This window comes from Brassica napus, chromosome A4, assembly GCF_020379485.1.
Source record: "Brassica napus cultivar Da-Ae chromosome A4, Da-Ae, whole genome shotgun sequence".
NCBI classification, from domain to species: Eukaryota; Viridiplantae; Streptophyta; class Magnoliopsida; order Brassicales; family Brassicaceae; genus Brassica; species Brassica napus.
In genome coordinates, this window is record NC_063437.1 from 10,581,593 (window position 1) to 10,604,058 (window position 22,466).

At 28.8% G+C, this 22,466-nt stretch overlaps 2 protein-coding genes and 3 pseudogenes across 2 annotated transcripts; all 5 read left to right on the plus strand.

Annotated features, from left to right (window-relative positions):
- The first annotated feature begins 709 nt into the window (after positions 1-709).
- LOC125607937 (F-box/kelch-repeat protein At3g27150-like) lies at positions 710-3,756 on the plus strand. Its single transcript, XM_048777495.1, has one exon. It carries the CDS (start codon positions 2,333-2,335, stop codon positions 3,671-3,673), a length of 1,341 nt encoding a protein of 446 aa, XP_048633452.1. The 5' UTR covers positions 710-2,332; the 3' UTR covers positions 3,674-3,756.
- Positions 3,757-6,833: 3,077 nt separating this feature from the next.
- LOC125607938 lies at positions 6,834-8,361 on the plus strand (annotated as a pseudogene).
- Positions 8,362-10,243: 1,882 nt separating this feature from the next.
- Positions 10,244-12,374, plus strand: LOC125607939 (annotated as a pseudogene).
- A 2,682-nt stretch (positions 12,375-15,056) lies between these two features.
- Positions 15,057-16,659, plus strand: LOC125607940 (annotated as a pseudogene).
- A 477-nt stretch (positions 16,660-17,136) lies between these two features.
- LOC125607941 (F-box/kelch-repeat protein At3g27150-like) lies at positions 17,137-20,937 on the plus strand. Its single transcript, XM_048777496.1, has one exon. It carries the CDS (start codon positions 19,274-19,276, stop codon positions 20,612-20,614), a length of 1,341 nt encoding a protein of 446 aa, XP_048633453.1. The 5' UTR covers positions 17,137-19,273; the 3' UTR covers positions 20,615-20,937.
- Positions 20,938-22,466: the final 1,529 nt, after the last annotated feature.

Genomic DNA, 22,466 nt, shown 5'->3' on the forward strand with positions numbered 1-22,466 from the left:
TTTGGAAGATATTATCAGTATCCAAAAATTATTATACTCAGTGGATATATTTAATGACAGAAACTAGCAGTATAGGAGATAATAAATGTAAAAGTTAATATCTAGTTTGAGAAAAATCATGCAATTAATGATTCAAGCAGTGACGTGTCCAATTAAGGGTGATTTGATTGATTCCCCGAGAAAGCAAAACTTCTCTCACATGCCTTCTGACTACAACAGTCGCATGTCTGGAATTTGGAAATTTGTATAACTTTAATTTATTAAGATTTATAACTATGTATAAGTAAGTGAAACTGAGTTATTTAGATTGTCTAAATTTACGAAACTAAGAAAAACGTAACAATTTAGATTGTTTAAATAGTTGAAACTATGTAAAACTTAACGAAATTTAGATAGTATATTGTTATATTTTGATAGAAATGATCAGTATCCAAAACTTATTATACTTAGTGGATATATTTAATGATAGAAACTAGCACATTGAAATCATATCTAATTTTTACTTGCCTGGTTTAGATAACTAGAATTTTCAGGTTATTTGGTTTTTAACCATAAACAATTGTTGTATTTTTTTAAAATAAAATTGCCTATTTTATTTTACATGGTTAGATGATGGATTTACTAAAAACATAGAATATACTAATTTAATGTTGGTAAAAAAATTATTATATTTTATGTGAACACAAATTGTATTATTTACACAAAGGAGTTGCAAAATAATGGAGTTATAAATAATTAAAAATAAGAAAGCAACAGTTATGAAAAATGTGCTTGTTTTTCTATAAATAAAGATAAGAAAAATGTTGTTATTTTTATAATATTATTCATCAGTTCGATATTAGTGGCTTGATCCCCGTAACTAGTTACAAAATAATCCCAATTTGAAAATCCATGATCAACGATTTGACTTCACTATATATTGTTTCTTTGAAGCCGATTTAAGGAACTATTTGAAGCTATAGGGGCATCAGATTTTTCTTCGTAGAAGTGAAAATTGTGAGCTACTTAAAAGGGTATCTGAGAAGCCGCAAAATATCTATTGCATTATAATAAAAAAAATACTTTTTTATAACCTAAGAGTAACTAAATACAGTTTGGTTTGAATCAGGTTAATCATAAGGTGTTAAATTAATACTTGACTTTCTATTTCTAAAGTTTATGTGTTACATATACAAATCGACTTTGATCGAAGTTAAAAATAGATAAAGTGACTTTCATTATAACTGGAACGTAATCTTTTAATTTGAAATGTAACCTTTTTATTTCACAAGTATTAAATTTGTTAGTTCTTTATTAATGCATACATACATTTTAAAATTGCAATGAATTAAAATAAGTACGCTAATTGAAAGCCAAAAAATATTCAAAAAAAGTATTTCTGTCAAAGTGATAAATATTCTAAAACAATTAACAAAAAATTAGTCAAACCTGCAAAGAGTCACTAATTAGTAGTTTTATGATGTATGGGAAAAACTTAAACAAACTAACACACGTTTAGTCAAAATCTCTAGAGAATTTATTACTTTGATTTATGGTAGAAGGTTGAATAACCATATTGCATTACTATGGTAAGAAAATTAAACAAAAGATAATAATTATGGTAGAAAATTCAAAACAGATATACTATAAATATATATCTGAGTAACTCAATCAAGATTTCATATGTATCTTTTCATCTAACAATATATAATTGAGACTAAAGTGTGAGTTCAATAAAGCATTTTCTGTAAGCTATTAAGGTACACATGCAGATTTTATAATAAATGTAATCACTAATTATAATAGTTCATACTCAGATTTTTATACTGTATCACCATCAATCATAAAATATATCTATCTTTGTCATAATATGCCTTGTTTTGAAATTATATTCTATTAATTTACATTAAATAATACATATTCCAATTTTCATATTTACTAAGTTCTCTAAATAGTAAAAAGTGTAATCATAAAAAGCCTGTAATTATATGTTTTTAGAACTGTGATTTTCAATTTCGATCGTGTTACAAAATTTAAGATTGCATTTATTCTTTTGTTTTGTTTATATTAGCTCTCGCAATTGTTTAAAATAATGATATAATTTTTTTTACTCTCTTGAAGTATCAATTTCTGAATACATCAGAAGTTTACAAAAGCATTAACTAATAATTTTTAAAAAAAAATTATTGACTTCAAATTAGTTAATGCAATTTTGGATCTCTTTGATTTTCCAGTTTACATTTAAAAAAAGACAATTTCTTGTTTATTTTGAATAAATATTGGGAGTTCTAAATCTTAAATTTTTTTAATTATATTTAGTAAAATTGTTTAGTCAGTTTTTTGCAACTAAGTGATGTTACTCAAAGTATTATTTTGGAATTTACAGGAAATGATGTCAAAAGATATGGCTAAAATAAATCGAGATATGCTAATGCTAAGGGATGATGAGGCTCCTAAAGTTGGAGCTAGCTTGAGCCAATCTAAACGAAGGAAGATTTCAATTGTTGACATTAAACCCAACATACCTAACCTGAATGTGAAACCTTGTTATGATTCCGATGAAGAAGAAAAAGGAGAAATTACAAAAATATTTCAAAATCTTGCAGGTTTAAAATCTCATGATGGATGTTATGTTCATCATAAGCTTTTGTACGAGCTTGAGGTCGAGATCTTTGCTCGTCTTCCATGCTTCGAATACTGGAAACTGCAGTTTCTTAACAAGAAACTTTTGCAGTTGTTAAAAAGTGGTGAAATTTTCAGGGTGAGACAAGAAAAGGGACTTGTGAAACCCTACGTGATTTTGCATTCAGGGGCTGGATCAAATTGGAAAATGTTTGATAAGGATTTTACAACCTTTCGGAGACTTCCTAAAGTTCCTTCTTCTGACTATTGCTTTTTCCACAGCGATAAGGAAACAATATGTGTGGGTACCCATCTAATTGTCATTGGAAGAGCAATAGAGGGAATTGTGGTGTTTCGCTACGAGTTAGAGAATCATAAGTGGTTCAAAGGTCCTTCAATGATCACACCGAGGGTCATGTACGGTTCTGCTAGCCATGGAAAAACCGCATTCTTTGCAGGAGGCATTCAAAAGGATGACAATGGGAACCATATTGTTGTGCGAACTGTAGAAAAGTATAATGCTGATGCACAAAGTTGGACTATAATTAATGGAATGCATAAAGCAAGGAAGTTCAGCTCAGGATGTTTCTTGCGTGGAAAATTTTATGTCCTCGGTGGCCGAGATGAGAATGATAAACACCTCACTTGTGGAGAAAGTTATGATGAGACCACAAAGTCTTGGGAGTTGATACCTGACATGTTAAAAGACATGACATTCCTTACGCCTTCCCAATCTCCGCCTCTTATAGCTGTGGTTGATGACAATCTATACATGTTGGAGACATCTTTGAACGAGCTTCGCGTATATGATATAAACACAAATATTTGGAAGAAACTTGGTGTTGTCCCTGTGAGCGCAAACACTACCTTTGGTTGGGGGACTGCGTTTAAATCGATGGGAGATAGACTTCTGGTTGTTGGAACTTCTCACTCTTGGCATATGAAAGCAGTAGTCTACTCATGCCGTCCTTCTCCAGACGTGGAAGAGCAGCATTGGGAAGAATTAAAATATTGGTGCAGTGGTGCTGAGCTCTCACAGTTTATTCATAACTGCTGTGTGATGTTTGCTTAAAGTTGTTTCCGAGGCAAACTTGTTTCTTATATGTGCTTTCAATAATTTTGTGGCTATTTGGACGCCCGAAACAATTAAAATTGTGGTTTTATGTTGTTTTTGTTTTCTGAATTATAGTTTTACATTTGGGATACAAATGTTGTTCTTTTTCGTTTATTTTAAGTGCATATATTTGTGCAAAAAAACATGGAGAAATTACATGTTTACCACTTTCATGGTACCACTTTTCATTTTTACCACCACAAAGGAGACATTTTCAAAAGTACATTCTTCATTAAGTGGCAAAAGACTCTTATGCCCTTGTTATTTATATATATAATAAATCATTATTTAAATTAAAAAAAAAAAAAAAATAAAAAATATTAAAAAATAATAAAAATAATAAAAATATAATAATAAATAACATTAAAAAAAATAAAAAAAATATAATATTTTTGAATTATACTTTTTCAAATTCGAACTTTTTATATATTTTTTTTTTGAAATTTTTTTTCGAATTTTTTTTTTCAAATTTCTTTTTGAAAAACCAAAATTATGTTTGAAAATATTTTTTAAATTTTTTTTATATATTTTTAAGTATTTATTTATATATTTATTTTTTTTTTTTAACGCTGATTTATTATGATCTTACAATTATGATATAGGAAATATTACATAGACGATTCGACAACCGACAATACTACCTGCCTTATGAAGACCTACGCCTAACTGCATCACCTGAGCCGTCCTATGAAGATCCACGCCTGGCCAGATTTACTTGCACCATGTTGAAGATCCCTTGCAAGCCTTTCCTCTGTAGTCTGCTGCATAATTGTTTAATAAACCGCTCTCTCCGGGACTTGAAACCTGGATTTCCTGTAATCTGCAATAAATTGCATAGTCTGGGATTTGAACCCCAGACCTGGGTGTAGAAGCCTTTAAACCTTAACCAATAGGCTACGGTGCTTCCACATTTATATATTTATTAGAATCCTAAATTTCACATTCCAAAAACCCTACCCCACCCCTCAACTCTAAACCCTAAGTCTAGATTAGTTAACACTAGGGTATAATATCTTTTACCCTTCATTAAAAGTGAGGGTAAAAGTGGTTAGTGTAAACATGCAAAGTGGTACTATAAATGTGCTATTTGTGGCAATTTCCTAAAAACAAAGATTAATGTTGTCTACGTAATGCTTATTAAATTTTATTGTTTTGTTTTTCCCCTCTTTAGCCATTAATGTCACCTAATCATGTTCATTTAAAATCTCTATCATATTTCAGTTTGTTTTTCCAAACATTTAGGTTTAAAAAATTATATATCACATTGAAATCATATCTAATTTTTACTTGCTTGGTTTGGATAACTAGAATTTTCAGGTTATTTGGTTCTTAACCATAAACAATGGTTGTATTTTTTTTAAATAAAATTGCCTAGTTTATTTTACATGGTTAGACGATGGATTTACTAAAAACATAGATTGTACTAATTTAATGTTGGTAACAAAATTATTATATTTTATGTGAACCCAAATTGTATTATTTACACAGAGAAATTGCAAAATAATAGAGTTATAAATAATTAAAAATAAGAAAGCAACAGTTATGACAAAAAAAAATTATTTTTCTATAAATAATGATAAGAAAAATGTTGTTATTTTTATAATATTATTCATTAGTTCGATATTAGTGGCTTGATCCCCGTAACTAGTTACAAGTTAATCCCAATTTGAAAATCCATGATCAACGATTTGACTTCACTATATATTGTTTCTTTGAAGCCGATTTAAGGAACTATTTGAAGCTATAGGGGCATCAGATTTTTCTTCGTAGAAGTGAAAATTGTGAGCTACTTAAAAGGGTATATGAGAAGCCGCAAAATATCTATTGCATTATAATAAAAAAAAATACTTTTTTATAACCTAAGAGTAACTAAATACAGTTTGGTTTGAATCAGGTTAATCATAGGGTGTTAAATTAATACTTGACTTTCTATTTCTAAAGTTTATGTGTTACATATACAAATCGACTTTGATCGAAGTAAAAAATAGACAAAGTGACTTTCATTATAACGGGAACGTAATCTTTTAATTTGAAATGTAACATTTTTATTTCACAAGTATTAAATTTGTTAGTTCTTTATTAATACATACATACATTTTAAAATTGCAATGAATTAAAATAAGTAAGCTAATTGAAAGCCAAAAAATATTCAAAAAAAGTATTTCTGTCAAAGTGATAAATATTCTCAAACAATTAACAAAAAATTAGTCAAACCTGCAAAGAGTCACTAATTAGTAATTTTATGATGTATGGGAAAAACTTAAACAAACTAACACACGTTTAGTCAAAATCTCTAGAGAATTTATTACTTTGATTTAGGGTAGAAGGTTGAATAACCATATTGCATTACTATGGTAAGAAAATTAAACAAAAGATAATAATTATGGTAGAAAATTCAAAACATATATACTATAAATATATATCTGAGTAACTGAGTCAAGATTTCATATGTATCTTTTCATCTAACAATATATAATTGAGACTAAAGTGTGAGTTCAATAAAACATTTTCTGTAAGTTATTAAGGTACACATGCAGATTTTATAATAAATGTAATCACTAATTATAATAGTTCATACTCAGATTTTTATACTGTATCACCATCAATCATAAAATATATCTATCTTTGTTATAATATGCCTTGTTTTGAAATTATATTTTATTAATTTACATTAAATAATACATATTCCAATTTTCATATTTTCTAAGTTCTCTAAATAGTAAAAAGTGTAATCATAAAAAGCCTGCTATTATATATTTTTAGAACTGTGATTTTCCATTTCTATCGTGTTAATAAATTTAAGATCGCATTAATTCTTTTGTTTTTTTTATATTGGCTCTCGCAATTGTTTAAAATAATGATATAAGTTTTTTTTACTCTCTTGAAGTATCAATTTCTGAATACATCTGAAGTTTACAAAAGCATTAACTAATAATTTTTAAAAAAAAATTATTGACTTCAAATTAGTTAATGCAATTTTGGATCTCTTTGATTTTCCATTTTACATTTAAAAAAAGACAATTTCTTGTTTATTTTGAATAAATATTGGGAGTTCTAAATCTTAAATTTTTTAATTATATTTAGTAAAATTGTTTAGTCAGTTTTTTGCAACTAAGTGATGTTACTCAAAGTATTATTTTGGAATTTACAGGAAATTATGTCAAAAGATATGGCTAAAATAAATCGAGATATGCTAATGCTAAGGGATGATGAGGCTCCTAAAGTTGGAGCTAGCTTGAGCCAATCTAAACGAAGGAAGATTTCAATTGTTGGCATTAAACCCAACATACCTGACCTGAATGTGAAACCTTGTTATGATTTCGATGAAGAAGAAAAAGGAGAAATTACAAAAATATTTCAGAATCTTGCAGGTTTAAAATCTCATGATGGATGTTATGTTCATCATAAGCTTTTGTACGAGCTTGAGGTCGAGATCTTTGCTCGTCTTCCATGCTTCGAATACTGGAAACTGCAGTTTCTTAACAAGAAACTTTTGCAGTTGTTAAAAAGTGGTGAAATTTTCAGGGTGAGACAAGAAAATGGACTTGTGAAACCCTACGTGATTTTTCATTCAGGGGCTGGATCAAATTGGGAAATGTTTGATAAGGATTTTAAAACCTTTCGGAGACTTCCTAAAGTTCCTTCTTCTGACTATTGCTTTTTCCACAGCGATAAGGAAACAATATGTGTGGGTACCCATCTAATTGTCATTGGAAGAGCAATAGAGGGAATTGTGGTGTTTCGCTACGAGTTAGAGAATCACAAGTGGTTCAAAGGTCCTTCAATGATCACACCGAGGGTCATGTACGGTTCTGCTAGCCATGGAAAAACCGCATTCTTTGCAGGAGGCATTCAAAAGGATGACAATGGGAACCCTATTGTTGTGCGAACTGTAGAAAAGTATAATGATGATGCACAAAGTTGGACTATAATTAATGGATTGCATAAAGCAAGGAAGTTCAGCTCAGGATGTTTCTTGCGTGGAAAATTTTATGTCCTCGGTGGCCGAGATGAGAATGATAAACACCTCACTTGTGGAGAAAGTTATGATGAGACCACAAAGTCTTGGGAGTTGATACCTGACATGTTAAAAGACATGACATTCCTTACGCCTTCCCAATCTCCGCCTCTTATAGCTGTGGTTGATGACAATCTATACATGTTGGAGACATCTTTGAACGAGCTTCGCGTATATGATATAAACACAAATATTTGGAAGAAACTTGGTGTTGTCTCTGTGAGCGCAAACACTACCTTTGGTTGGGGGACTGCGTTTAAATCGATGGGAGATAGACTTCTGGTTGTTGGAACTTCTCACTCTTGGCATATGAAAGCAGTAGTCTACTCATGCCGTCCTTCTCCAGACGTGGAAGAGCAGCATTGGGAAGAATTAAAATATTGGTGCAGTGGTGCTGAGCTCTCACAGTTTATTCATAACTGTTGTGTGATGTTTGCTTAAAGTTGTTTCCGAGGCAAACTTGTTTCTTATATGTGCTTTCAATAATTTTGTGGCTATTTGGACGCCCGAAACAATTAAAATTGTGGTTTTATGTTGTTTTTGTTTTCTGAATTATAGTTTTGCATTTGGGATACAAATGTTGTTCTTTTTCGTTTATTTTAAGTGCATATGTTTGTGCAAAAAAACATGGGGAAATTACATGTTTACCACTTTCATGGTACCACTTTTCATTTTTACCACCACAAAGGAGACATTTTTAAAAAAATACATTCTTCATTAAGTGGCAAAAGACTCTTACGCCCTTGTTATTTATATATATAATAAGTCATTATTTAAACTAAAAAAATAAAAAAATAAAAATAATAAAAAAATAATAATAAATAACATAAATAAAATTAAATACTTTTTCAAATTCGAACTTTTTTATACATTTTTTTTTGAAATTTTTTTTTCGAATTTTTTTTTTCAAATTTCTTTTTGAAAAACCAAAATTATGTTTGAAAATATTTTTAAAATTTTTTTTATATATTTTTAAGTATTTATTTATATATTTATTAGAATCTTAAATTTCACATTCCAAAAATCCTACCCCACCCCTCAACTCTAAACCCTAAGTCTAAATTAGTTAACCCTAGGGTATAATTGTCTTTTACCATTCATTAAAAGTGAAGGTAAAAGTGGTTAGTGTAAACATGCAAAGTGGTACTATGAATGTGCTATTTGTGGCAATTTCCCAAAAAAACAAAGATTAATGTTGTTTATGTAATGCTTATTAAATTTTATTGTTTTGTTTTTCCCCTCTTTAGCCACTAATGTCACCTAATCATGTTCATTTAAAATCTCTATCATATTTCAGTTTGTTTTTCCAAACATTTAGGTTTACAAAATTATATATCACATTGAAATCATATCTAATTTTTACTTGCTTGGTTTGGATAACTAGAATTTTCATGTTATTTGGTTTTTAACCATAAACAATGGTTGTATTTTTTTTATATAAAATTACCTATTTTATTTTACATGGTTAGACGATGGATTTACTAAAAACATAGATTGTACTAATTTAATGTTGGTAACAAAATTATTATATTTTATGTGAACCCAAATTGTATTATTTACACAGAGTAATTGCAAAATAAAGGAGTTATAAATAATTAAAAATAAGAAAGCAACAGTTATGATAAAAAAAAATTATTTTTCTATAAATAATGATAAGAAAAATGTTGTTATTTTTATAATATTATTCATCAGTTCGATATTAGCGGCTTGATCCCCGTAACTAGTTACAAGATAATCCCAATTTGAAAATCCAAGATCAACGATTTGACTTCACTATATATTGTTTCTTTGAAGCCGACTTAAGGAACTATTTGAAGCTATAGGGGCATCACATTTTTCTTCGTAGAAGTGAAAATTGTGAGCTACTTAAAAGGGTATCTGAGAAGCCGCAAAATATCTATTGCATTATAATAAAAAAAATACTTTTATATAACCTAAGAGTAATTAAATACAGTTTGGTTTGAATCAGGTTAATCATAGGGTGTTAAATTAATACTTGACTTTCTATTTCTAAAGTTTATGTGTTACATATACAAATCGACTTTGATCGAAGTAAAAAATAGATAAAGTGACTTTCATTATAACTGGAACATAATCTTTTAATTTGAAATGTAACATTTTTATTTCACAAGTATTAAATTTGTTAGTTCTTTATTAATGCATACATACATTTTAAAATTGCAATGAATTAAAATAAGTAAGCTAATTGAAAGCCAAAAAATATTCAAAAAAAGTATTTCTGTCAAAGTGATAAATATTCTCAAACAATTAACAAAAAATTAGTCAAACCTGCAAAGAGTCACTAATTAGTAGTTTTATGATGTATGGGAAAATCTTAAACAAACTAACACACGTTTAGTAAAAAATTCTAGAGAATTTATTATTTTGATTTATGGTAGAAGGTTGAATAACCATACTGCATTACTATGGTAAGAAAATTAAACAAAAGATAATAATTATGGTAGAAAATTCAAAACAGATATACTATAAATATATATCTGAGTAACTGAGTCAAGATTTCATATGTATCTTTTCATCTAACAATATATAATTGGGACTAAAGTGTGAGTTCAATAAAGCATTTTCTGTAAGATATAAAGGTACACATGCAAATTTTATAATAAACGTAATCACTAATTATAATAGTTCATACTCAGATTTTTATACTCTATCACCATCAATCATAAAATATATCTATCTTTGTCATAATATGCCTTGTTTTGAAATTATATTTTATTAATTTACATTAAATAATACATATTCCAATTTTCATATTTTCTAAGTTCTCTAAATAGTAAAAAGTGTAATCATAAAAAGCATGTAGTTATATGTTTTTAGAACTGTGATTTTCCATTTCTATCGTGTTACAAAATTTAAGATTGCATTTATTCTTTTGTTGCGTTTATATTAGCTCTCGCAATTGTTTAAAATAATGATATATTTTTTTTTACTCTCTTGAAGTATCAATTTCTGAATACATCAGAAGTTTACAAAAGCATTAACTAATAATTTTTTTAAAAAAATTATTGACTTCAAATTAGTTAATGCAATTTTGGATCTCTTTGATTATCCAGTTTACATTAAAAAAAAGACAATTTCTTGTTTATTTTGAATAAATATTGGGAGTTCTAAATCTTAAATTTTTTAATTATATTTAGTAAAATTGTATAGTCAGTTTTTTGCAACTAAGTGATGTTACTCAAAGTATTATTTTGGAATTTACAGGAAATGATGTCAAAAGATATGGCTAAAATAAATCGAGATATGCTAATGATAAGGGATGATCAGGCTCCTAAAGTTGGAGCTAGCTTGAGCCAATCTAAACGAAGGAAGATTTCAATTGTTGGCATTAAACCCAACATACCTGACCTGAATGTGAAACCTTGTTATGATTCCGATGAAGAAGAAAAAGGAGAAATTACAAAAATATTTCAGAATCTTGCAGGTTTAAAATCTCATGATGGATGTTATGTTCATCATAAGCTTTTGTACGAGCTTGAGGTCGAGATCTTTGCTCGTCTTCCATGCTTCGAATACTGGAAACTGCAGTTTCTTAACAAGAAACTTTTACAGTTGTTAAAAAGTGGTGAAATTTTCAGGGTGAGACAAGAAAATGGACTTGTGAAACCCTACGTGATTTTGCATTCAGGGGCTGGATCAAATTGGGAAATGTTTGATAAGGATTTTAAAACCTTTCGGAGACTTCCTAAAGTTCCTTCTTCTGACTATTGCTTTTTCCACAGCGATAAGGAAACAATATGTGTGGGTACCCATCTAATTGTCATTGGAAGAGCAATAGAGGGAATTGTGGTGTTTCGCTACGAGTTAGAGAATCACAAGTGGTTCAAAGGTCCTTCAATGATCACACCGAGGGTCATGTACGGTTCTGCTAGCCATGGAAAAACCGCATTCTTTGCAGGAGGCATTCAAAAGGATGACAATGGGAACCCTATTGTTGTGCGAACTGTAGAAAAGTATAATGCTGATGCACAAAGTTGGACTATAATTAATGGAATGCATAAAGCAAGGAAGTTCAGCTCAGGATGTTTCTTGCGTGGAAAATTTTATGTCCTCGGTGGCCGAGATGAGAATGATAAACACCTCACTTGTGGAGAAAGTTATGATGAGACCACAAAGTCTTGGGAGTTGATACCTGACATGTTAAAAGACATGACATTCCTTACGCCTTCCCAATCTCCGCCTCTTATAGCTGTGGTTGATGACAATCTATACATGTTGGAGACATCTTTGAACGAGCTTCGCGTATATGATATAAACACAAATATTTGGAAGAAACTTGGTGTTGTCCCTGTGAGCGCAAACACTACCTTTGGTTGGGGACTGCATTTAAATCGATGGGAGATAGACTTCTGGTTGTTGGAACTTCTCACTCTTGGCATATGAAAGCAGTAGTCTACTCATGTCGTCCTACTCCAGACGTGGAAGAGCAGCATTGGGAAGAATTAAAATATTGGTGCAGTGGTGCTGAGCTCTCACAGTTTATTCATAACTGCTGTGTGATGTTTGCTTAAAGTTGTTTCCGAGGCAAACTTGTTTCGTATTTGTGCTTTCAATAATTTTGTGGCTATTTGGACGCCCGAAACAATTAAAATTGTGGTTTTATATTGTTTTTGTTTTCTGAATTTTAGTTTTGCATTTGGGATACAAATGTTGTTCTTTTTCGTTTATTTTAAGTGCATATGTTTGTGCAAAAAAACATTGGGAAATTACATGTTTACCACTTTCATGGTACCACTTTTCATTTTTACCACCACAAAGGAGACATTTTCAAAAGTACATTCTTCATTAAGTGGCAAAAGACTCTTATGCCCTTGTTATTTATATATATAATAAATCATCATTTAAAATAAAAAAATAAAAAAATAATAAATAATAAAAAAATAATAAAAAATAATAAAAAAAATAAAAAATAACAAAAATAAAAATAAAAATAAAATTTAATATTTTCGAATTATACTTTTTAAAATTCGAACTTTTAATACATTTTTTTTTTGAAATTTTTTTTTGAAATTTTTTTTTTCAAATTTCTTTTTGAAAAACCAAAATTATGTTTGAAAATATTTTTAAAATTTTTTATATATTTTTAAGTATTTATTTATATATTTATTAGAATCTTAAATTTCACATTCCAAAAATCCTACCCCACCCCTCAACTCTAAACCCTAAGTCTAAATTAGTTAACCCTAGGGTATAATTGTGTTTTACCATTCATTAAAAGTGAGGGTAAAAGTGGTTAGTGTAAACATGCAAAGTGGTACTATGAATGTGCTATTTGTGGCAATTTCGCAAAAAAACAAAGATTAATGTTGTTTATGTAATGCTTATTAAATTTTATTGTTTTGTTTTTCCCCTCTTTAGCCACTAATGTCACCTAATCATGTTCATTTAAAATCTCTATCATATTTCAGTTTGTTTTTCCAAACATTTAGGTTTACAAAATTATATATCACATTGAAATCATATCTAATTTTTACTTGCTTGGTTTGGATAACTAGAATTTTCATGTTATTTGGTTTTTAACCATAAACAATGGTTGTATTTTTTTATATAAAATTACCTATTTTATTTTACATGGTTAGACGATGGATTTACTAAAAACATAGATTGTACTAATTTAATGTTGGTAACAAAATTATTATATTTTATGTGAACCCAAATTGTATTATTTACACAGAGTAATTGCAAAATAAAGGAGTTATAAATAATTAAAAATAAGAAAGCAACAGTTATGACAAAAAAAAATTATTTTTCTATAAATAATGATAAGAAAAATGTTGTTATTTTTATAATATTATTCATCAGTTCGATATTAGTGGCTTGATCCCCGTAACTAGTTACAAGATAATCCCAATTTGAAAATCCATGATCAACGATTTGACTTCACTATATATTGTTTCTTTGAAGCCGACTTAAGGAACTATTTGAAGCTATAGGGGCATCAGATTTTTCTTCGTAGAAGTGAAAATTGTGAGCTACTTAAAAGGGTATCTGAGAAGCCGCAAAATATCTATTGCATTATAATAAAAAAATACTTTTATATAACCTAAGAGTAACTAAATACAGTTTGGTTTGAATCAGGTTAATCATAGGGTGTTAAATTAATACTTGACTTTCTATTTCTAAAGTTTATGTGTTACATATACAAATCGACTTTGATCGAAGTAAAAAATAGATAAAGTGACTTTCATTATAACTGGAACGTAATCTTTTAATTTGAAATGTAACATTTTTATTTCACAAGTATTAAATTTGTTAGTTCTTTATTAATGCATACATACATTTTAAAATTGCAATGAATTAAAATAAGTAAGCTAATTGAAAGCCAAAAAATATTCAAAAAAGTATTTTTGTCAAAGTGATAAATATTCTCAAACAATTAACAAAAAATTAGTCAAACCTGCAAAGAGTCACTAATTAGTAGTTTTATGATGTATGGGAAAATCTTAAACAAACTAACACACGTTTAGTAAAAAACTCTAGAGAATTTATTACTTTGATTTATGGTAGAAGGTTGAATAACCATATTGCATTACTATGGTAAGAAAATTAAACAAAAGATAATAATTATGGTAGAAAATTCAAAACAGATATACTATAAATATATATCTGAGTAACTGAGTCAAGATTTCATATGTATCTTTTCATCTAACAATATATAATTGGGACTAAAGTGTGAGTTCAATAAAGCATTTTCTGTAAGCTATTAAGGTACACATGCAAATTTTATAATAAACGTAATCACTAATTATAATAGTTCATACTCAGCTTTTATATTGTATCACCATCAATCACAACATATATCTATCTTTGTCATAATATGCCTTGTTTTGAAATTATATTTTATTAATTTACATTAAATAATACATATTCCAATTTTCATATTTTCTAATATCTCTAAATAGTAAAAAGTGTAAACATAAAAAGCATGTAGTTATATGTTTCTAGAACTGTGATTTTCCATTTCTATCGTGTTACAAAATTTAAGATTGCATTTATTCTTTTGTTGCGTTTATATTAGCTCTCGCAATTGTTTAAAATAATGATATATTTGTTTTTTACTCTCTTGAAGTATCAATTTCTGAATACATCAGAAGTTTACAAAAGCATTAACTAATAATTTTTAAAAAAAAATTATTGACTTCAAATTAGTTAATGCAATTTTGGATCTCTTTGATTATCCAGTTTACATTAAAAAAAAAGACAATTTCTTGTTTATTTTGAATAAATATTGGGAGTTCTAAATCTTAAATTTTTTAATTATATTTAGTAAAATTGTATAGTCAGTTTTTTTGCAACTAAGTGATGTTACTCAAAGTATTATTTTGGAATTTACAGGAAATGATGTCAAAAGATATGGTTAAAATAAATCGAGATATGCTAATGATAAGGGATGATCAGGCTCCTAAAGTTGGAGCTAGCTTGAGCCAATCTAAACGAAGGAAGATTTCAATTGTTGGCATTAAACCCAACATACCTGACCTGAATGTGAAACTTTGTTATGATTCCGATGAAGAAGAAAAAGGAGAAATTACAAAAATATTTCAGAATCTTGCAGGTTTAAAATCTCATGATGGATGTTATGTTCATCATAAGCTTTTGTACGAGCTTGAGGTCGAGATCTTTGCTCGTCTTCCATGCTTCGAATACTGGAAACTGCAGTTTCTTAACAAGAAACTTTTGCAGTTGTTAAAAAGTGGTGAAATTTTCAGGGTGAGACAAGAAAAGGGACTTGTGAAACCCTACGTGATTTTGCATTCAGGGGCTGGATCAAATTGGGAAATGTTTGATAAGGATTTTAAAACCTTTCGGAGACTTCCTAAAGTTCCTTCTTCTGACTATTACTTTTTCCACAGCGATAAGGAAACAATATGTGTGGTTAAAACCTTTCGGAGACTTCCTAAAGTTCCTTCTTCTGACTATTGCTTTTTCCACAGCGATAAGGAAACAATATGTGTGGGTACCCATCTAATTGTCATTGGAAGAGCAATAGAGGGAATTGTGGTGTTTCGCTACGAGTTATAGAATCACAAGTGGTTCAAAGGTCCTTCAATGATCACACCGAGGGTCATGTACGGTTCTGCTAGCCATGGAAAAACCGCATTCTTTGCAGGAGGCATTCAAAAGGATGACAATGGGAACCCTATTGTTGTGCGAACTGTAGAAAAGTATAATGCTGATGCACAAAGTTGGACTATAATTAATGGAATGCATAAAGCAAGGAAGTTCAGCTCAGGATGTTTCTTGCGTGGAAAATTTTATGTCCTCGGTGGCCGAGATGAGAATGATAAACACCTCACTTGTGGAGAAAGTTATGATGAGACCACAAAGTCTTGGGAGTTGATACCTGACATGTTAAAAGACATGACATTCCTTACGCCTTCCCAATCTCCGCCTCTTATAGCTGTGGTTGATGACAATCTATACATATTGGAGACATCTTTGAACGAGCTTCGCGTATATGATATAAACACAAATATTTGGAAGAAACTTGGTGTTGTCCCTGTGAGCGCAAACACTACCTTTGGTTGGGGGACTGCATTTAAATCGATGGGAGATAGACTTCTGGTTGTTGGAACTTCTCACTCTTGGCATATGAAAGCAGTAGTCTACTCATGTCGTCCTTCTCCAGACGTGGAAGAGCAGCATTGGGAAGAATTAAAATATTGGTGCAGTGGTGCTGAGCTCTCACAGTTTATTCATAACTGTTGTGTGATGTTTGCTTAAAGTTGTTTCCGAGGCAAACTTGTTTCGTATTTGTGCTTTCAATAATTTTGTGGCTATTTGGACGCCCGAAACAATTAAAATTGTGGTTTTATGTTGTTTTTGTTTTCTGAATTTTAGTTTTGCATTTGGGATACAAATGTTGTTCTTTTTCGTTTATTTTAAGTGCATATGTTTGTGCAAAAAAACATTGGGAAATTACATGTTTACCACTTTCATGGTACCACTTTTCATTTTTACCACCACAAAGGAGACATTTTCAAAAGTACATTCTTCATTAAGTGGCAAAAGACTCTTATGCCCTTCTTATTTATATATATAATAAATCATCATTTAAAATAAAAAAATAAAAAAATAATAAATAATAAAAAAATAATAAAAAATAATAAAAAATAACAAAAATACAAATAAAAATAAAATTTAATATTTTCGAATTATACTTTTTAAAATTCGAACTTTTAATACATTTTTTTTTTGAAATTTTTTTTTCAAATTTTTTTTTTCAAATTTTTTTTTTCAAATTTCTTTTTGAAAAACCAAAATTATGTTTGAAAATATTTTTAAAATTTTTTTATATTTTTAAGTATTTATTTATATATTTATTAGAATCTTAAATTTCACATTCCAAAAATCCTACCCCACCCCTCAACTCTAAACCCTAAGTCTAAATTAGTTAACCCTAGGGTATAATTGTGTTTTACCATTCATTAAAAGTGAGGGTAAAAGTGGTTAGTGTAAACATGCAAAGTGGTACTATGAATGTGCTATTTGTGGCAATTTCGCAAAAAAACAAAGATTAATGTTGTTTATGTAATGCTTATTAAATTTTATTGTTTTGTTTTTCCCCTCTTTAGCCACTAATGTCACCTAATCATGTTCATTTAAAATCTCTATCATATTTCAGTTTGTTTTTCCAAACATTTAGGTTTACAAAATTATATATCACATTGAAATCATATCTAATTTTTACTTGCTTGGTTTGGATAACTAGAATTTTCATGTTATTTGGTTTTTAACCATAAACAATGGTTGTTTTTTTTTTATATAAAATTACCTATTTTATTTTACATGGTTAGACGATGGATTTACTAAAAACATAGATTGTACTAATTTAATGTTGGTAACAAAATTATTATATTTTATGTGAACCCAAATTGTATTATTTACACAGAGTAATTGCAAAATAAAGGAGTTATAAATAATTAAAAATAAGAAAGCAACAGTTATGACAAAAAAAAATTATTTTTCTATAAATAATGATAAGAAAAATGTTGTTATTTTTATAATATTATTCATCAGTTCGATATTAGTGGCTTGATACCCGTAACTAGTTACAAGATAATCCCAATTTGAAAATCCATGATCAACGATTTGACTTCACTATATATTGTTTCTTTGAAGCCGACTTAAGGAACTATTTGAAGCTATAGGGGCATCAGATTTTTCTTCGTAGAAGTGAAAATTGTGAGCTACTTAAAAGGGTATCTGAGAAACCGCAAAATATCTATTGCATTATAATAAAAAAATACTTTTATATAACCTAAGAGTAACTAAATACAATTTGGTTTGAATCAGGTTAATCATAGGGTGTTAAATTAATACTTGACTTTCTATTTCTAAAGTTTATGTGTTACATATACAAATCGACTTTGATCGAAGTAAAAAATAGATAAAGTGACTTTCATTATAACTAGAACGTAATCTTTTAATTTGAAATGTAACATTTTTATTTCACAAGTATTAAATTTGTTAGTTCTTTATTAATGCATACATACATTTTAAAATTGCAATGAATTAAAATAAGTAAGCTAATTGAAAGCCAAAAAATATTCAAAAAAAGTATTTCAGTCAAAGTGATAAATATTCTCAAACAATTAACAAAAAATTAGTCAAACCTGCAAAGAGTCACTAATTAGTAGTTTTATGATGTATGGGAAAATCTTAAACAAACTAACACACGTTTAGTAAAAAACTCTAGAGAATTTATTACTTTGATTTATGGTAGAAGGTTGAATAACCATATTGCATTACTATGGTAAGAAAATTAAACAAAAGATAATAATTATGGTAGAAAATTCAAAACAGATATACTATAAATATATATCTGAGTAACTGAGTCAAGATTTCATATGTATCTTTTCATCTAACAATATATAATTGGGACTAAAGTGTGAGTTCAATAAAGCATTTTCTGTAAGCTATTAAGGTACACATGCAAATTTTATAATAAACGTAATCACTAATTATAATAGTTCATACTCAGATTTTTATACTGTATCACCATCAATCATAAAATATATCTATCTTTGTCATAATATGCCTTGTTTTGAAATTATATTTTATTAATTTACATTAAATAATTCAAATTCCAATTTTCATATTTTCTAAGTTCTCTAAATAGTAAAAAGTGTAATCATAAAAAACATGTAGTTATATGTTTTTAGAACTGTGATTTTCCATTTCTATCGTGTTACAAAATTTAAGATTGCATTTAATCTTTTGTTGCGTTTATATTAGCTCTCGCAATTGTTTAAAATAATGATATATTTTTTTTACTCTCTTGAAGTATCAATTTCTGAATACATCAGAAGTTTACAAAAGCATTAACTAATAATTTTTTAAAAAAAATTATTGACTTCAAATTAGTTAATGCAATTTTGGATCTCTTTGATTATCCAGTTTACATTAAAAAAAAAGACAATTTCTTGTTTATTTTGAATAAATATTGGGAGTTCTAAATCTTAAATTTTTTAATTATATTTAGTAAAATTGTATAGTCAGTTTTTTGCAACTAAGTGATGTTACTCAAAGTATTATTTTGGAATTTACAGGAAATGATGTCAAAAGATATGGCTAAAATAAATCGAGATATGCTAATGATAAGGGATGATCAGGCTCCTAAAGTTGGAGCTAGCTTGAGCCAATCTAAACGAAGGAAGATTTCAATTGTTGGCATTAAACCCAACATACCTGACCTGAATGTGAAACCTTGTTATGATTCCGATGAAGAAGAAAAAGGAGAAATTACAAAAATATTTCAGAATCTTGCAGGTTTAAAATCTCATGATGGATGTTATGTTCATCATAAGCTTTTGTACGAGCTTGAGGTCGAGATCTTTGCTCGTCTTCCATGCTTCGAATACTGGAAACTGCAATTTCTTAACAAGAAACTTTTGCAGTTGTTAAAAAGTGGTGAAATTTTCAGGGTGAGACAAGAAAAGGGACTTGTGAAACCCTACGTGATTTTGCATTCAGGGGCTGGATCAAATTGGGAAATGTTTGATAAGGATTTTAAAACCTTTCGGAGACTTCCTAAAGTTCCTTCTTCTGACTATTGCTTTTTCCACAGCGATAAGGAAACAATATGTGTGGGTACCCATCTAATTGTCATTGGAAGAGCAATAGAGGGAATTGTGGTGTTTCGCTACGAGTTAGAGAATCACAAGTGGTTCAAAGGTCCTTCAATGATCACACCGAGGGTCATGTACGGTTCTGCTAGCCATGGAAAAACCGCATTCTTTGCAGGAGGCATTCAAAAGGATGACAATGGGAACCCTATTGTTGTGCGAACTGTAGAAAAGTATAATGCTGATGCACAAAGTTGGACTATAATTAATGGAATGCATAAAGCAAGGAAGTTCAGCTCAGGATGTTTCTTGCGTGGAAAATTTTATGTCCTTGGTGGCCGAGATGAGAATGATAAACACCTCACTTGTGGAGAAAGTTATGATGAGACCACAAAGTTTTGGGAGTTGATACCTGACATGTTAAAAGACATGACATTCCTTACGCCTTCCCAATCTCCGCCTCTTATAGCTGTGGTTGATGACAATCTATACATGTTGGAGACATCTTTGAACGAGCTTCGCGTATATGATATAAACACAAATATTTGGAAGAAACTTGGTGTTGTCCCTGTGAGCGCAAACACTACCTTTGGTTGGGGGACTGCGTTTAAATCGATGAGAGATAGACTTCTGGTTGTTGGAACTTCTAACTCTTGGCATATGAAAGCAGTAGTCTACTCATGCCGTCCTTCTCCAGACGTGGAAGAGCAGCATTGGGAAGAATTAAAATATTGGTGCAGTGGTGCTGAGCTCTCACAGTTTATTCATAACTGCTGTGTGATGTTTGCTTAAAGTTGTTTCCGAGGCAAACTTGTTTCTTATATGTGCTTTCAATAATTTTGTGGCTATTTGGACGCCCGAAACAATTAAAATTGTGGTTTTATGTTGTTTTTGTTTTCTGAATTATAGTTTTGCATTTGGGATACAAATGTTGTTCTTTTCGTTTATTTTAAGTGCATATGTTTGTGCAAAAAAACATGGGGAAATTACATGTTTACCACTTTCATGGTACCACTTTTCATTTTTACCACCACAAAGGAGACGTTTTCAAAAATACATTCTTCATTAAGTGGCAAAAGACTCTTATGCCTTTGTAATTTATATATATAATAAATCATCATTTAAAATAAAAAAATAAAAAAATAATAAATAATAAAAAAAATAATAAAAAATAATAAAAAAATAATAAAAAATAACAAAAATAAAAATAAAATTTAATATTTTCGAATTATACTTTTTAAAATTCGAACTTTTAATACATTTTCTTTTTTGAAATTTTTTTTTCAAATTTTTTTTTCAAATTTCTTTTTGAAAAACCAAAATTATGTTTGAAAATATTTTTAAAAATTTTTTATATATTTTTAAGTATTTATTTATATATTTATTAGAATCTTAAATTTCACATTCCAAAAATCCTACCCCACCCCTCAACTCTAAATCCTAAGTCTAAATTAGTTAACCCTAGGGTATAATTGTCTTTTACCATTCATTAAAAGTGAGGGTAAAAGTGGTTAGTGTAAACATGCAAAGTGGTACTATGAATGTGCTATTTGTGGCAATTTCGCAAAAAAACAAAGATTAATGTTGTTTATGTAATGCTTATTAAATTTTATTGTTTTGTTTTTCCCCTCTTTAGCCACTAATGTCACCTAATCATGTTCATTTAAAATCTCTATCATATTTCAGTTTGTTTTTCCAAACATTTAGGTTTACAAAATTATATATCACATTGAAATCATATCTAATTTTTACTTGCTTGGTTTGGATAACTAGAATTTTCATGTTATTTGGTTTTTAACCATAAACAATGGTTGTATTTTTTTTATATAAAATTACCTATTTTATTTTACATGGTTAGACGATGGATTTACTAAAAACATAGATTGTACTAATTTAATGTTGGTAACAAAATTATTATATTTTATGTGAACCCAAATTGTATTATTTACACAGAGTAATTGCAAAATAAAGGAGTTATAAATAATTAAAAATAAGAAAGCAACAGTTATGACAAAAAAAAATTATTTTTCTATAAATAATGATAAGAAAAATGTTGTTATTTTTATAATATTATTCATCAGTTCGATATTAGTGGCTTGATCCCCGTAACTAGTTACAAGATAATCCCAATTTGAAAATCCATGATCAACGATTTGACTTCACTATATATTGTTTCTTTGAAGCCGACTTAAGGAACTATTTGAAGCTATAGGGGCATCAGATTTTTCTTCGTAGAAGTGAAAATTGTGAGCTACTTAAAAGGGTATCTGAGAAGCCGCAAAATATCTATTGCATTATAATAAAAAAATACTTTTATATAACCTAAGAGTAACTAAATACAGTTTGGTTTGAATCAGGTTAATCATAGGGTGTTAAATTAATACTTGACTTTCTATTTCTAAAGTTTATGTGTTACATATACAAATCGACTTTGATCGAAGTAAAAAATAGATAAAGTGACTTTCATTATAACTGGAACGTAATCTTTTAATTTGAAATGTAACATTTTTATTTCACAAGTATTAAATTTGTTAGTTCTTTATTAATGCATACATACATTTTAAAATTGCAATGAATTAAAATAAGTAAGCTAATTGAAAGCCAAAAAATATTCAAAAAAAGTATTTCTGTCAAAGTGATAAAT